The sequence below is a fragment of the Schistocerca gregaria genome, chromosome 4 (assembly GCF_023897955.1).
Source record: "Schistocerca gregaria isolate iqSchGreg1 chromosome 4, iqSchGreg1.2, whole genome shotgun sequence".
Lineage (NCBI taxonomy): Eukaryota > Metazoa > Arthropoda > Insecta > Orthoptera > Acrididae > Schistocerca > Schistocerca gregaria.
Genome location: NC_064923.1, coordinates 705,167,783 through 705,182,991, shown reverse-complemented (window position 1 = coordinate 705,182,991; position 15,209 = coordinate 705,167,783). Strand labels below are relative to the sequence as shown.

Here is a 15,209-nt window from a genome sequence, read left to right as displayed (position 1 = left end):
AAGAGCAGTCGCAGGAAGAACAGGATTTTTGGTCCAGTGAGAACAAGGATAGAAACAAAAAACCAAATAGAGTTAATGCAGAAGTAGGACTAGTAATGAATAAGAAAATACAAACACACATGAATTACTATGAACTGCACAGTGAACTTATCTTAGCAGAGATACACACAATATCAAGTGACACAACAACAATAATATAAGTATATATACCCACTAGCTCCACAGACAATAAGAAGATTGAGAGAATGTGTGATGGGAAAAAAGAAATTATCCAGTTTGTTACAGGAGGCAAAAATTTAATTGTTATTGGGGACTGGAATTCAACAGTAGAAAAAGAACAAAGCACAATTTAATCATTGTAAACACCTTGTTTAAGAATAAAAAAAGAAGACTGTACAAACAAAAGAACAGAAGGTACCTGGAGCCACTTCTGGACTCATACAGATCTTATAATGGTAAGATGAGATTTTGAAACCAGATATTTGAACTGAAAAATCTTTCTAGGAGTAGATGTGAACTGTAGCCACAATTTATAGGCTATGAACTGCAGATTAATTAAGAAAACACAGAAAAGTAGGACAATAAGAAGATGATACCAGGGTAAATCACTGTAGAGTGTTCCAAAGGGAGCATTAGGCAACTACTGAGCGAAACTTTGGAAAGGAATAAACTTGGAGACACATGTGTAGGTTTGAAAGATGAAACAATGACGTCAGCAGAGGAAAAACTAGCAAAAAGGCACAGCTCAACAGAAATCCTGAAAAAGGCACAGCTCAACAGAAATCCTTTCATAACAATTAGATATTGAATTTAATTGACAAAAACAAACCATAAAAATGTAGCAAAAGAAACAAAGAAAAGATTAAAAAAGGGAACAGATTAACACAAACTGCTGAATGGCTAAACAGTAATGGCTACAAGAGAAATGAAAGCTGTTTAAGTGCACATGATTATAAGAAAGATAGAATATGTCAGCTCTCTCAGGTTAACTTGGAGTGTTTGATTAATGGTGTTTCGGGTGTTCTGGTGAGTTACTGTTTCCATTTTATGCAAAATATTTCAACAAGCACTCCAGCCATCATCTTCAGGTGCTGCAAGTTTTGCTGCTATATTGAGATGAACAAGCTGTACCTACATGTGCCAAAATCAAACATCCCATAAACACACCAACAGCAAATAGGGTTATGTGCTGTGCAAGCCTGGTGTTGGTTTGAGACAGAATTTATGGCACTCAACAAGTAATAGACATCTTTCAAAAGAGGTTCTTCAGCTCTGTCTTTACATATCTGCTACACTCTACACATATCTTAATAATGGGTTGACAATGTACCATGGTCACAAACAAAACCATTCCAGTTGAAAATGTTTGCACACCAGGAAGCAAAATTTGATCACTTGTATGAAAAGCCAAGACAAGATGCAGGGAGCCACAATGTAATTAATCTCACAGACATATATCTGTATGAGGATATAGTTAAGATCCTTGCAAAACAGCTAAATTTTGTGCCCACGCCGAAAATGCTACCAGTAACAGATTACATCAGCACCATGGAGCATGGAACATGTTGAAGGCTTTCCCGCCAGGAACAGCAGAAGAGGTTTACTGCAAGACCTATAGAGCACTTACTGACAAGGGAAACTCCCCATATCACCCATTCAGGTTTAGTGGTAAGAGGAACCAGTGGATAGCCCATCAATAACTGAACACAAATCAAACATGAAAACGGGAAGGTGTGCTGACCTGTGAAAAAAGAAGCAAAAAACAGTAAACAGACCAAGCTCAAGATGTGGAATGTCGAATGCATTTAAATAGCTGTGGCATTGTGGTTATCCGTTCACGGTGTTGGACTGTAGATAGGGAGATCCACGTTAAAAATCTCCCCCGTGCTGTGTATTCCCCACCACCACCACCACCACCACCACCACCACCACACACAAAATTAAAATTATGAACTGACTGTCCTGTCACCGACATATCTGCTCACTGTATTCAAATTTATGTCTGCAAAAGCAATGTGTACGGAAGGGACATCCAGATGTACATATCTCCTTTTTGTCCTACACTTGCACTTCCTGTTTTTATGCTTGGTCTATGTTGAGTTTTTAACGAGCTACCCACTGGGTCATTTTATCACTAAATCTGATGGGGGTGTGATGGGGAGTTTCCCTTGTGAGGTCCCAAAGCTAAGATCCAGTATCTCCAAGGAAGAAAGTGAAACAGTGAGAGATCTGCGAAAGGACAAGGGAACTGTAGTTTTGTCAGCCAACAAGGGCAACACTATGGTCCTAATGTAATGTGTGGACTACAATAAGACGATTTATCTTTTGAATGACATTGCTTGCAGGTAGACAGATGAGAATTATAAAAATAAAATCAAGAGGAAAATGATGAAACTTCTCAATGAGTCAGGTTTGTCATTTAACATTGTTAAGGGTCACAGAACACAAGCGCTGATGCAATCACGACTCTATGGCCTAAGGTACAAGAGGGATGAATTCCTTTAAGAATCCATAGTAAGTAATATTGGTGCAGCTGATAAAATACCTCACATTCTCAGCAGAAGTGCTAACACCACATTCGCAACTCCACTGACTCAGTTGACTCCGGATCCAGGATATGGAATTTTGTCAGTTTCGATATAATCTCCATCTTTACAAGATTCCCATTTCCTGATTCCTTGAAACTAATTGCAGAGAAAACTGAATTGTTTCATATAACATTTCTTGTCCAACAGAAAGTATTATGAACAAACCGACATTGTGGTACTGATCAGTCCATTATCGCTTGTCGTGATGAACCTCTACATGGAACACTTTGAAGCAAAGGTACTACAATTTGCGAAGTTGAAACCAACATATTTCTATCAATATGTGGGTGACACATTTGTAGTGTGGCTACACAGAGTGGAAAAACTTTAAGAGTTCCTAGAATATTTAACCTCTGTCCCTCACATTATACAATTCATGACAGCACTTGAAAAAGCACACCAGTTATCTTTTCTCAATGTGTTAGTTGAGGATCCTGGGGTCACAGTGTACATACATGATCCAGCACAACGAATAGTAGGCTATAGGAAGGACAAAACATCACAAACTGACAAATTCATTGAAACACACATTGAATACAAAGGAAAGTATGCACTATTGCACATCATTTATGCCATTTTCTTGGTTTTACAGATGACCATGCATTTCTCCAAGTAGCACACGAAAGTTTCCATATCACACAATTCAGCATGTTCAATGGGACCTCCTATGCAACTATACAAATGCTTTCCTTGAGTTCAGTGACACTGTAAGAACATGTAAAATACACGCAAGCTCTCAAGTATTCTCACAAGAAGTTGTGAGAGCAAGTAAAATTGGGTGACCATGCAGGCCAACAAATGTCTCCAAACTGAAAACCAATCAACCAGGAAAATAACGCCACAAGACATTCATAGACTGGTGGGACAGATGAGCTGTTGCACTGTCCTGTTAGAATCATGTTGCTGTTGTTCAACCTTGGAAAGAGGAAGTTATTTAACATTTGGATACATTAATCACTAATAACCCTTACTGCATGACCATGAAGGTCCTCAAAATAACAAGGAACAATGATGCCAAACAATGCCGTGCTGCAGCACACGCATATTCTTAGTGAAGAGATTTAACATGCAGCCAATAAGGGTTACTTTGGTTACATAGCTTCCTGTACCTTAATTCTGTTTACCTACACCACTCGCTAGATGAAAATGGGACTCATCTGAGATCAGTGAGTTGTGCCACATCTGTCACAAGGTGAGAGTTTGATGGCCAACTTTACCTTGTCTGTTTAGTTCCTGTACAACCTGCAATTCATATTGATGGAAGCGCAGGTTCTTATGGAGGATGCACTGCAAGGAATGATCTGACATTGTTACCACCAAGGTGTCTCTGGCAGCAGAATGCTGAGGACTTTCGATGAGTAGGTGATGACCCTCCTCTACTCGCTGCACTGTCAGCTGTGTCCTTCATTGCCCTAGACTTTTCTTCTTTGCACAAGATCCATTATTCATGAATTCTTGTACCCAACACAATTGTCTGATGATCAGAGACTTTCTAATGTTGTCTCAACTTGAAACGGCAATGAAAGAGTCACTGAATTGTGATGGGAGAGTTATTATTTTTTGGAATATGCCTCCAAGGAGAATGCTCCATGCTGTGATATCCACAAGGCCATAATTACAAATAGCTGTCCATTTTCAATGCAGCCCTCACATCAGTACTGTGCACAAATGCAACAGGGACACCACACTATGTAAACTGAATCCTAATATTCACTCTGCTGGACCCCACAGAAAACCTACACACACTGACCTCTCATCTCCATGCCACAAGCCTTCATCATCCATTACAAAAAATTTGGTGCTAAGGGCTGGTCCATAGAGATCTAACACTTCCAAAAAGGAAAGCCTCACTGGGGTATTACAACACCAGTCAACAGTGTTATAAAGGATTGGGTGCTAAGATTGTCAAATTGAAGGACACTGCAGTCTAAATCAAGAACATTGGGAAAAAAGAGGTCGAGACTGAGACAGAGACAGAGGAAGGGGAGCCACAAATCACTTATCTACCTTATGCAAGTCCGATGTCCAGAAAGATTAGTAGGCTCCTGTGGAAACTTGACATCCACTGTGTATTGCTCCCTTCTGTTTAGACAGAAGGTTATCTTTGCAATGTTAAAAGCAGTCTAGGTCTCCAAAAGCTGGGTGTGTACCACATTCCATGCACAAGTGGATTGTCCTAAGTGGGGTGGACTATCTGAACAATCAATACAAACAGTGATCTTTATCTTTCACACAGGAAATCAAGAATCCAGTTAAAAAACTGAGATAATATGCCAAAGGTATACACACTATTATGACTGAGCTATCACACAGACAAATTAAAAATATTAATCTGTCAGTGCCTCACTGATACTTTATGAACTCCACATAAGTCGTTCTGTAGTCATTAGCACACCTAGATTAAGGACATCGTGGAAAAATGCTTAACCACAAGCCAGTGATTTATTGCTTGCATGAATCTTCTAGCCTGTAGCATACAATATGTTATAAGATAACTGCATTCTTTATCTTTTGTGAAACCGATACAGGAAAATATCCTACTGTTTTGTCCCTTTCACAGACTCAAGCCAAACAAGACAAAACAAACATCATATACTCACCTACAGAATGACCATGTCGAATGCGCCACATATGAATATCTAGGTGAGGATCATGTCCTCGTCTCAGCTCCATTCGTTGCTGCAAAGCCAACAGCTGTGAACGCATGCACTCGTAGCTGGCCAATTGTATAGCTTGCAGCCAAGCATCTCTCTCTCCCTGAGAATACGCTGCTAGATGCTGACTAAGACCACCGTCAAACACTGCAATAAAAATGAACGCAGAGTATAAGAAATCAGAAATTCAACTAAGAAAAACTAAATGTTACAAGGAGAGAGAATGGTTAGCCATGATTTACCTTCAAGAAGTGAAATTATTAGTACTGCTGATATAATCACGTAATGTAGAAAATATTAATTTCAAAACCTTCTCTGTTGTTTCTTCACACACACACACACACACACACACACACACACACACACACACACACACAAACTCGAGCGCGCGCGCGCGCGCACACAAACTAGCGCGCGCACACAAACTAGCGCGCGCACACAAACTCGGGCGCACGCGCGCGCACACACACACACACACACACACACACACACAAACTCGGGCGCACGCGCGCACACACACACACACACACACACACACACAAACTCGGGCGCACGCGCACGCGCACGCGCACGCGCACGCGCACGCGCACGCGCACGCGCACGCGCACGCGCACGCGCACGCGCACACGCACACGCACACGCACACGCACACGCGCACACACACACACACACACACACACACACACACACACACACACACACACAGAGAGAGAGAGAGAGAGAGAGAGAGAGAGAGAGAGAGAGAGAGAGAGAGAGAGACAAAAGCTTTACAATGAGAAGGGGAGTCAGATAAGGGTGATGGATTATCCTCACTGTTTTTCTATGTAGCCATCAATTACTTTGTGAAGATTTAGGAAGAGGAAAATCCACTGAAAGTAAAAACTGAAACAATGTCCGGAATAAGAAAAACTGCCTGGGGTTTGCAGACAATATATCTCCCTTAGCTCTCAAAGATTAAAAGTACTATTCAAGAAAACTGAGATTATGCCCACGAAACACCTGTGTAGAATCAATTCTCCATAAATAGTCAAAAAACTAACATTGCACTGCAATTTAAATGCGTTTTTGTTGTGATCTCTCAAAACTAATCTATCCTTGCAAGCCTCTTCATATACGAATAATTACTGCAGCCTACATCCATTCAAACCTGTTTATTATATTCAAGTCTATCTTCCTCTACAATTTAACCCCCCCCCCACCCACTTTCTTCCATTACCAAACTGACACTCCTTGATGTCTCAGCATATGTCATATCAACTGATCCCTGCTTTAAGTCAAATTGTGCCATAAATTACTTTTTTTTCTCTCATATTTAAAAAGATATACCCATCTGATGTTTGGCATACTTCTGCAGGTTCAAATTTCAGAATAATCTATGCTCTTCTGCGTAAAGTGTCGATCATCATTTGACTTTAGTAAAATTAAATACTCCATACATATTCCTCCAGAAAAGACTGCCTAATATTCAAATTTATATTCTGTGTTACCAAACTTCTCTTTTCTGCATAGCAATTATTATTGTATTCCCAAAGCTTGAAAGTATTTTGTGTGTCATATATCTTGCACACCAATTGGATGTTGTCTACTAAAGAGACCTTATTTTGGCTTAGGTCTTTGACTGCTCTATCAAATTCCCCTCATAATACCACATTTCCATCTACTTTCGTTTCCCTTTCTATAATACTGACTTACAAGTTCATTTACCTTTCATTGCCCTTCATCCAACTTTAAGCTTTCACTTCTTAGCTTAGTGCTGGCTTGTCATCTAAACTCTTGATATTCATATAGTTACCGTAAAGCGGGATGACTTTGAATGGTGAGGCGACTTTGAACAGCGATTTAGCATCCTTTTAAAATAAATGCTGCACTCTAGTTTGTAAATATGGAACTAAGGCCAGAGTCATTAAATATTGCCAATAACTGATACTTTCAGATGATATGACAGTCAATATGAAATAACATTGTATACCAATGCCAGAAAATGAAATAACCCATGGTGTGAATTTGAACAGTGAAAAAAATTTAAAGAAATTAGGCATGGGGGATAAAAATGTATAATCTTCTTTATCATATTCAGCAACACCTCTTGCAACTTCCCAAAAAATTTCATGTCAATATCTTCAAAAGTTTCTGTTTAATTTACAAAAATGAATTTAAAATGTTCGAAGTCATCCCACTTCACAGTACTTCTCTTTTCTTATAGATAGCACCTATCTTTCCCCTCATCTATCATGTTCCAACAGTGTCGCATTTGTCACCTAACCATTCCTGCTTAGCAATTTTATACTTTTTGTCAGTCTCATTTCTTAAATGACTTTATTCCCTTTGCATGCTTAATTTGTTGCATTTTTTTTTATATTTTTCTTCTGTCAATTTAAATACTTGGGAGAAATCATCAGGGACAGTATAAGGAAGAAAGCAACATGGATAAAAGATATATGGCAATTTTTAATTTGGTCAACATAAAACAAGGAAAGGTTGTCAGTAAACATTAAGATTCAACACTAAAAAACTTTCACTTTCACAAAGCTACTTACACTTTCAAAACTGTTCCAGATTTAAAAGAAAAAAAAGAAAGAAAAGAAAGGAAGAAAAGAAAAAGAATAACTGATCAACTCCTTAAAAGTGGAAGAAGAAATACGATAACTTACATAAATAAGAAAAATAGGTTGATGACGTTTGAAGAAACTTCCCCAATGAAAGTGTCTACAGAGATGTTAACTCAGTCACTAATAGAAAGAAAATGAAAAAAAGTAGTAATTATATCACATCTTGCATCAGGTGAAAATCAGGATCTTACAAGCAGTGAATAGGAAACTTGGAAAGAAGATAAGAGGACATGTCTACAAAGTCCAAAAATATCTCAAAGCAGCTCAACCCAAAATAGCAGATACAGAAAGCAATGAGAAAATTAACATATTCTTTAGGAAGCACAAAATTTTCGGTGGAAATGCCAGACAGAAAGTCTATAGTGTCTGCAGATGAACTTAGAAAATGACTATTGGAACATTCATTGAGAGCATATAACACAGTCAACATTGAGACACAACATGGTGAAGTGGAAAGAGCATTTTTTTTTCCTACAGTAATGTAATACAGATGGTACTTTCAAGAAATCCCATATGCACAACAACCAGCGTTCCAACTGACTAAGGTAAGGCGGTATACTTTATTGCTACATCAGTAATATGTGCAAGAATGAAAAGTCGAAGTCTTGAGTGTCAAAGAATAGTAACAAAGTGAGGTTGATCCCTAGTTTTGAAGCACTGGGCAGTTGTGATTAACAAGAATAGTTAAAAGTGAGGTCTTCATGTAGATTATTGCATATTAAAGAATATTTGTATGGAATATAGTTATGCTGAACATTCAGCATAAATTGCTCCCTAGGATTAGGACTTGATATACTTTCACTCAACCATTATATTGACTCACTTGACAGATCTACAGAGAGAAAGTAATCAAAGCTTAGGGTGGTGTTTTACATGATTACAACAATTTGGTTACAGACGTTGACTCAGAAGCTCTTTAAATGTGCCTCGGCACCTTTAACTTGATAATAACTTGGAATAAATTCCTAACAACACTGCATAAGAAAGATGCAGTTTACACATGATGAAATTTGTCTTAAAAACCTAACAATTTGGCACCCTACTCTCAGCACTACCTTTTGAATAAGACTGGTAATTACCTTTCCCATGGATCTAGTAGTCCCGTGAGATGTAGCAATGGGAGACACCATACTATCAATAAATCTCATTACACATACGCCCAGCGAGATTACTGCAAGCTACGAACAAGACAGCAGCTCTGGCCACAGGGTGACGTGGGCCCATCAACTGAGCAATTTAATGTGAAGCAGCCTCAGGTTGATGCTCACTTCTATTTGGTAGCTATTACATTCCTCTCCACAGCTGACTGAAGTAGTGATGACAATTCAGCACTATGGCGGTTATTCTTTGGATTGATAGAATTACAACTGGGGCTGCTTGGGGTCTGAATATAGTAACTTCTGCCTACCCCTATTAAACCTTTGACTGCTATGTGCAACATTGGTGGTCACAACTCTTGTGCTGCATTGTTGCGCCGCTCGTCGTGCCCTGGGTGCTGAATGCTTCTGACACACTCACCATGCGCAACACTCACAACACACGCGCTGATTTTCAGCCTTCTATTTTGTTCTGGTCTTTGGAAGAACTGGGGATATTTATCTACAATAGTTACACTTCATTTTCATGTGTGGTGCATTTTTATTATAATGTTTATACAAATAAAGACGTTTGCAATGGTGGTAATACTTCTACATTCTCTCAAAACTAGGTTTAACAGTTTTTTATTGCTAAAATTGTTTGTGATAAGTTTTTAAGCACTGATAATCACAAAGAGTTGCATTGCATTCTTTACAGAACAACTTAGTTTGTTTCCTAATACCATTTTGAGCAAAGACTATGCATGTCTTGTTCTTTTGCCACCGATCTGATAAATGTGTCGACATGTTTAGTCTTGTAGGGTACTCTTGACATTTAGCACCACCTGCTCGCTTGCGATCAATGTAAAAAGTTGCAAAACTTTCTCTAATTACAATGAGATGAAACTTTTTGTACTTCATTTTCCGGTATAAGCAAAAGGCAGCGAACACTGTCAAGTCCAAAACACAGAAAAACAATTTCCTGTACCACTTAGATCACTTCCGCGTATTTTCCACTGTTTTTATTAGCATGTCGCTTCAGTCGACTAGTCCCATTGACTTGTTCTAATTTATTACCAAACATGGTTTCATTTTCATATCATCACTCTTCCAATCTCTTTTTTTAGGTCTGATGCATTTCACCTTTGTGGTACATTGATAGCATTCCTTCTTGTCATGCCACTTCAGAGCGATTAGCTTTCCTGATTCTGAAGACTGGAAAGTTAATTCTCCTTTCTTCAGTTTGTCCTCCATTACTGGCATTTCCTTCCATGTTCGCCTAACTGTACCACATGAGTTTGGATCTCTATCATAAAACCAACAAAATAGATCTAGGCTGGTATACCAGTTGTCGACAAGCAGTGTATGTCCTTTCTCCAGGTAAGGTTGGAATAATTTGGCTACTGTATTTCTAGACACTGCCATACCATGATTATCACTGTCTGTCTGTGCGCCAACATAAACAATAAAATCCAGTACATAATTTGTCTCGCTATCACAAATTACAAGAATTTTAATTCCAAACCTACTTCTCTTTGCTGGAATATATTGCTTTACTTTCAGACGTCCTTTGAACAGCATCAGAGATTTGTCTATACACAGTTTCTCATAAGGATAGAAAGTATCCTTGAACATTTTCCAAAAATGTTCTACAATAGGCCGAATTTTTGACAAGTAATCCCCATTTAGGAGCAAAGTGTTGCCATGGAAATGCAGTAAATTCAACAGCAAAAAATATCTGTTTCTGAAGGTTACTTTGGAAAAAATTTATGTTTCCAGCAAAGGATCTGTCGACCAATATTAACTCAGTTTTAACCTTTTCACTCTAGCCATCAGAAAGGAAGACACTGTAAAAACATACATTTCTGACACATTTGTGTCACTCCACTAGTTTATTCTAGAATTTGTCTTTGGTTTGCAACTGGCTGATCAATACATATAATACTTATTTGTTTCCTGGCAAACCATTTCAACAATGCCTGTATTTACAAAAAGTCTAAAGAAACTGAGGCAGCTCTCACTTTCACTGTGCTACTTTGTATTTATGTTTTCACACCTCCATTCGTTTTCTGTCACCCTTGTGGGTCACTTTGCGTCTTCATTTGAAGATGATGAGCATTGAACTGAAGTACCCAGTAGTGGACTTCCTCTCGATGTCATAGACTTTGCACTAGTAATTACAAATGGAAATGAATGAGAATCAAAAACATCTGTAGATTGTAAACTATTTGTAAGAGAATCTCCTTCCTCTGAATCGCTGTCTATTGGTGAGCACAGTGATTCTTCAGAGTCACTCTCCATCAACATCTATATTATCTCTTAGGAGGTGGGGAGCTTTTTACACGCCATCACAATCCATAAATTTACTACACAAACACAAGCGAATAACAGGCAACTGATGTCTGAACAAAGAATAGAGTCTCACAGAAAGGCACAAAACTACAGTTCGGCAAAAATCTCAGTAGCATTATCTGTTGTGTGTAAAGCAAATTATTCGTACAAGAACTGTTAGGGCCCACCAAAAGCGCTGACGTCGACTTCAAATATAGTCGAGTTCCGCATACTGAAACGCCATCTGTTGTGGTTGGAGCAAACAATAAGGTGTGGCGAGAGTCCGCCAGTAGCGCTGATGCAAACAAACAGACGTTTTATTCAAGTGAAGCTAAAAAATAGGCGAGTGAATGTCTCAGAACTTCTACAGCAGTCAGCAGTGCCTTGGGCACAGCATTGCTGACCTGCCATGGTAGTCAGCCACACCCAGGGCACGGCGCACTCCGGCTGCTGTAGCAATTAGCCGCAGTCAAAGGGTTAAGTTGTACTCCGGCGGTTTGTGCTACCACTGGATCAAGCGATTGCTATTAGTCTCATCTATGACTAGTTTACATCACCATAACTCAAGTTGTGTTAACTACCAATTTTCTTCATTTGTGGTCCAGGAAAATTGAGAGTAACTATGATGAACTATGTGTCATTTATTTTGCTTCAGTATTCGCCACAAAGAGTTTAATAAATGTCTTTTGTGAGTTGAACTGGGGACAACAAAATTGATGAAAAGGAATTTCCAATGAAATCTGATAGCACAGCTAACATGGTTGTGATATTTTTTGACTTTGGTAACAGCAGGTTAATCGATGCAATGAGTTGATTAAATGCCTGACCAGTTTGGTTCACCAGCAACCACAACCCTTGCCAGCTATTTGGGCTTTGCAGTCATGTATTAACACACAAGAGGGCTGAGATTTTTACCACACAAAGTTAGCACTACATTTCCATTAAACGACATTCAGTGCCCGCATTGGCTCTTTTGCTATTTGCCAACCCCCACTCGTATTAACCTGTGCAGAAATTGGTCCCAATATTGTAAACTTCAGTGTTACTTCTTTCGGAGATTTATGCTTTGCTAACACAACAGTTTTGCACTCAAATGCTTGTGGCTGCCACTAAACTTAAAATTTTGCTGCACCGTAAATCAGACACACACAGCTGTGCTTCACAGATCACACATCTTCAAGTTTTGAGTAGGAAGCACAAATTTACGTGTTCCTTTGTTTACTGTTTGCAGGAAGTTTAATTACAGACATTTCAATTCATCTTGGCACTAATACAAATCTATGAACAAAGACCTTTTGCCCATTAGATTTTTTTAAATTTCCCAAGCTGCCCAGCAAACATTTTCCAGTTGTCCATGATGGCCCTGTCAAGGATCAACAAAGTGCAACAGGACTTTCCTTCTGAGCCTAAGATGGTAAATGTGACCCATTCAGTGAGGGCCCGCCAGCCCCATTCTGCTCCACCTCATGTGGTCCATAGGTGTCTGATTCATTTTTTTTTTTTTTTTTCAGTTACTGCCAAGTTTTCTTGACTAGTTTCACATCATATCTACAGTGGGATTGCCGTCATTATGATGCCAAGTGCTGACAGTGTTTTAAGAGGGGACACAGTGGAAGAATATCAGAGTGCAACAGACAGCCGGCTGGATTTCTCTATGGCCCAGATCAACAACATTGCAGGTAGTGCTTTTGCAGTGGCCCCATGAAAAATACTATCATATGCAGAAATCAGGAATGTATGTTACGTTCTTATTTGACACAGGGGGGTGTGTGTGTGTGTGTGTGTGTGTGTGTGTGTGTGTGAGGGAGGGAGGGAGGGAGAGGGGGAGGGGGAGAGAGAGAGAGAGAGAGAGAGAGAGAGAGAGAGAGAGAGAGAGAGAGAGATCAACATAATTTAAAAACAGTTTATCCACTTTTGGACAAGGTGTATCCCAAATTTTAGGCATATGGGCATCATGAACATCCACTGTAAGACCAAGCAAAGCTCTTTGTGAAGTAGAACCAAGTTAACAGGACATTGCCTTTCCTTGTGTTAGTCAATCTGTCTGCAGAAAATATTTCTGGAATTGACACCTATTTGGTTTTGGTTTTTCTATTCAACATACCGTTAATACTACCCTGCCTTCAACGCCGTGTGAAAAACTTGGACATCTTACGTTCCCATTTTGCCCAATTATTTGGTACTGGTCTAAGTCCAGCTTTGAACTTTCCTGGCACACACTGTTTTAAAACTTTCCACAATGCCACGTTTTCTAAATCCAGCCTGATTCCATTGGTCCTTAGTGAAACTGGAATTATACAGGTATGTAACAATAACGGGTGCATTCGCTTTGTTCCCTTTTCTCTCTTCCTTCGTGGCCTGGAAGCACTTTAGCTCTGTGTGGTGACTTAAAACTTAACTGTCAATGTCCAAGCAGAAGGTGATTCCTATCACTACCCTGGTCCAACAAATCCTTTTCATATTAACTGGTGGCATGTTCTTTCAAAAACTGAACGGACGAAGACTTATTTCTAGCTTCTATTGATGGAAGAGTTGAGAAAAATCTTGGGCCTGAATACTCCTTTTTGTCTATAAGAGTATAATAAGTTGCCATTTGGCAGTGCATGTGCAACTGCTATATTCCATAGGGTTTTAAAGTAGTTGATAAAACACACTGTTTAGATAGCATCTTGGGTACAATTTTTTTTAAATGTTCATATTTTTTTAAATCTCAAATAATTTACCTAGGAAACATCTTTCATAAAGCTGGGTTACAGCCCACATGGAACTAGATCAAGGAGATCGAAAACATGACAGTTCCCAAAGGACTGCCACATGCTTCTTGGTAAGATTACCTATTGAGACCATTTTATACCTCAGGCAACTTCCACTGTCTACCTTTAGAATCAACTTTGTCACAAGGATATTGGATTTCAATGGTCTATAGCTTATCAGCAAGCATTTCAAAATATGAAAACTCGCCTGCAGGCAGTCCATTTGGCTATGTATCATCAGCCTCGGTTACACCGGTTTTGGCAACTGATTGCTTCCCTCATGGTATCGGAGCTGTCCTTTTCCATAAACTTCCCGACAGCTGCAAAAAGCATATAGTGTTCATTTCCTTAGATTTACAGAATTATGTTTCATTTGGTTACTGACCACTAGCCAAAGTTAAACTGCCAAAATAAACATCTCACTCTCTTCATTGCTGAGCTTTACACTTATCCAACGGCCAGTACTGCACAAATTATTGCCTTATCAACATCATAAAGCATACACCTTCTCCAAAATCACTATGAGTTAAGACTTGGAATCTGAGAGACAGGAAAGTGTATGTTTTCAGATTGCCTCTCACATTAGAAGCCTTTGGAAAACGATCCAATAAATTCTAGCAATGTCACAGTGGCATCACGGCAACATCCTGTAATGTAGGGCGTTTTCCAACTTATACGAACAGGATAGCCTGCCATAATGGCAGCCTTAGCATCGCCAGTCCTCCACAAGTTCACCAGGGCACTGTGCTGCTAATGTTCAAGACTGTCCAATTGGGTGCTCCAGCTTGACCATTGGTCTAGGAGCCTCTCACATGCAACAGCTCTTCCACCATTATTTGTACTGGACACAAATGGACTATGACATCACACAGATGTTGGATGATTGATTGGCCTGTCAGGTAGAACAACCAGCACCTCCAAAGTCTTATCCCCAATCGCTAGAATCCACTCAACCATGGTGCCATCTGTATGCAGAGTTTGCTGGATGTGTGCCCTCCTGTCTGGACATGCATCTCTGAGCACTGTAGACTGGATTTGGGGGCCAATTTTGGAACAACAAAGTTGTCAACTAGTTCTGGTTGTGGGTGTGTGGTCGCTGCTCCACAAGCATTGGAATCAGCTTTGGTTGCAGCATTCAGGCTAGGCAAACCCACCATCTGAGAAGCTACTGCAGTAGTGGCTACTCTGCACTGTGACC

General features: G+C 39.5%; 1 protein-coding gene across 4 annotated transcripts in view; it reads right to left on the bottom strand.

Moving 5' to 3' along the window:
* LOC126268203 (inositol polyphosphate-4-phosphatase type I A) overlaps window positions 1-15,209 on the bottom strand; it is a 251,957-nt gene that overhangs the window by 173,281 nt on the left and 63,467 nt on the right. For all 4 annotated transcript variants that reach the window (XM_049973825.1, XM_049973826.1, XM_049973827.1 and 1 more), the window contains one exon: window positions 5,189-5,389. In XM_049973825.1, coding sequence (XP_049829782.1) covers window positions 5,189-5,389 — 201 coding nt within the window. The remainder of the gene's footprint in view (window positions 1-5,188; window positions 5,390-15,209) is intronic.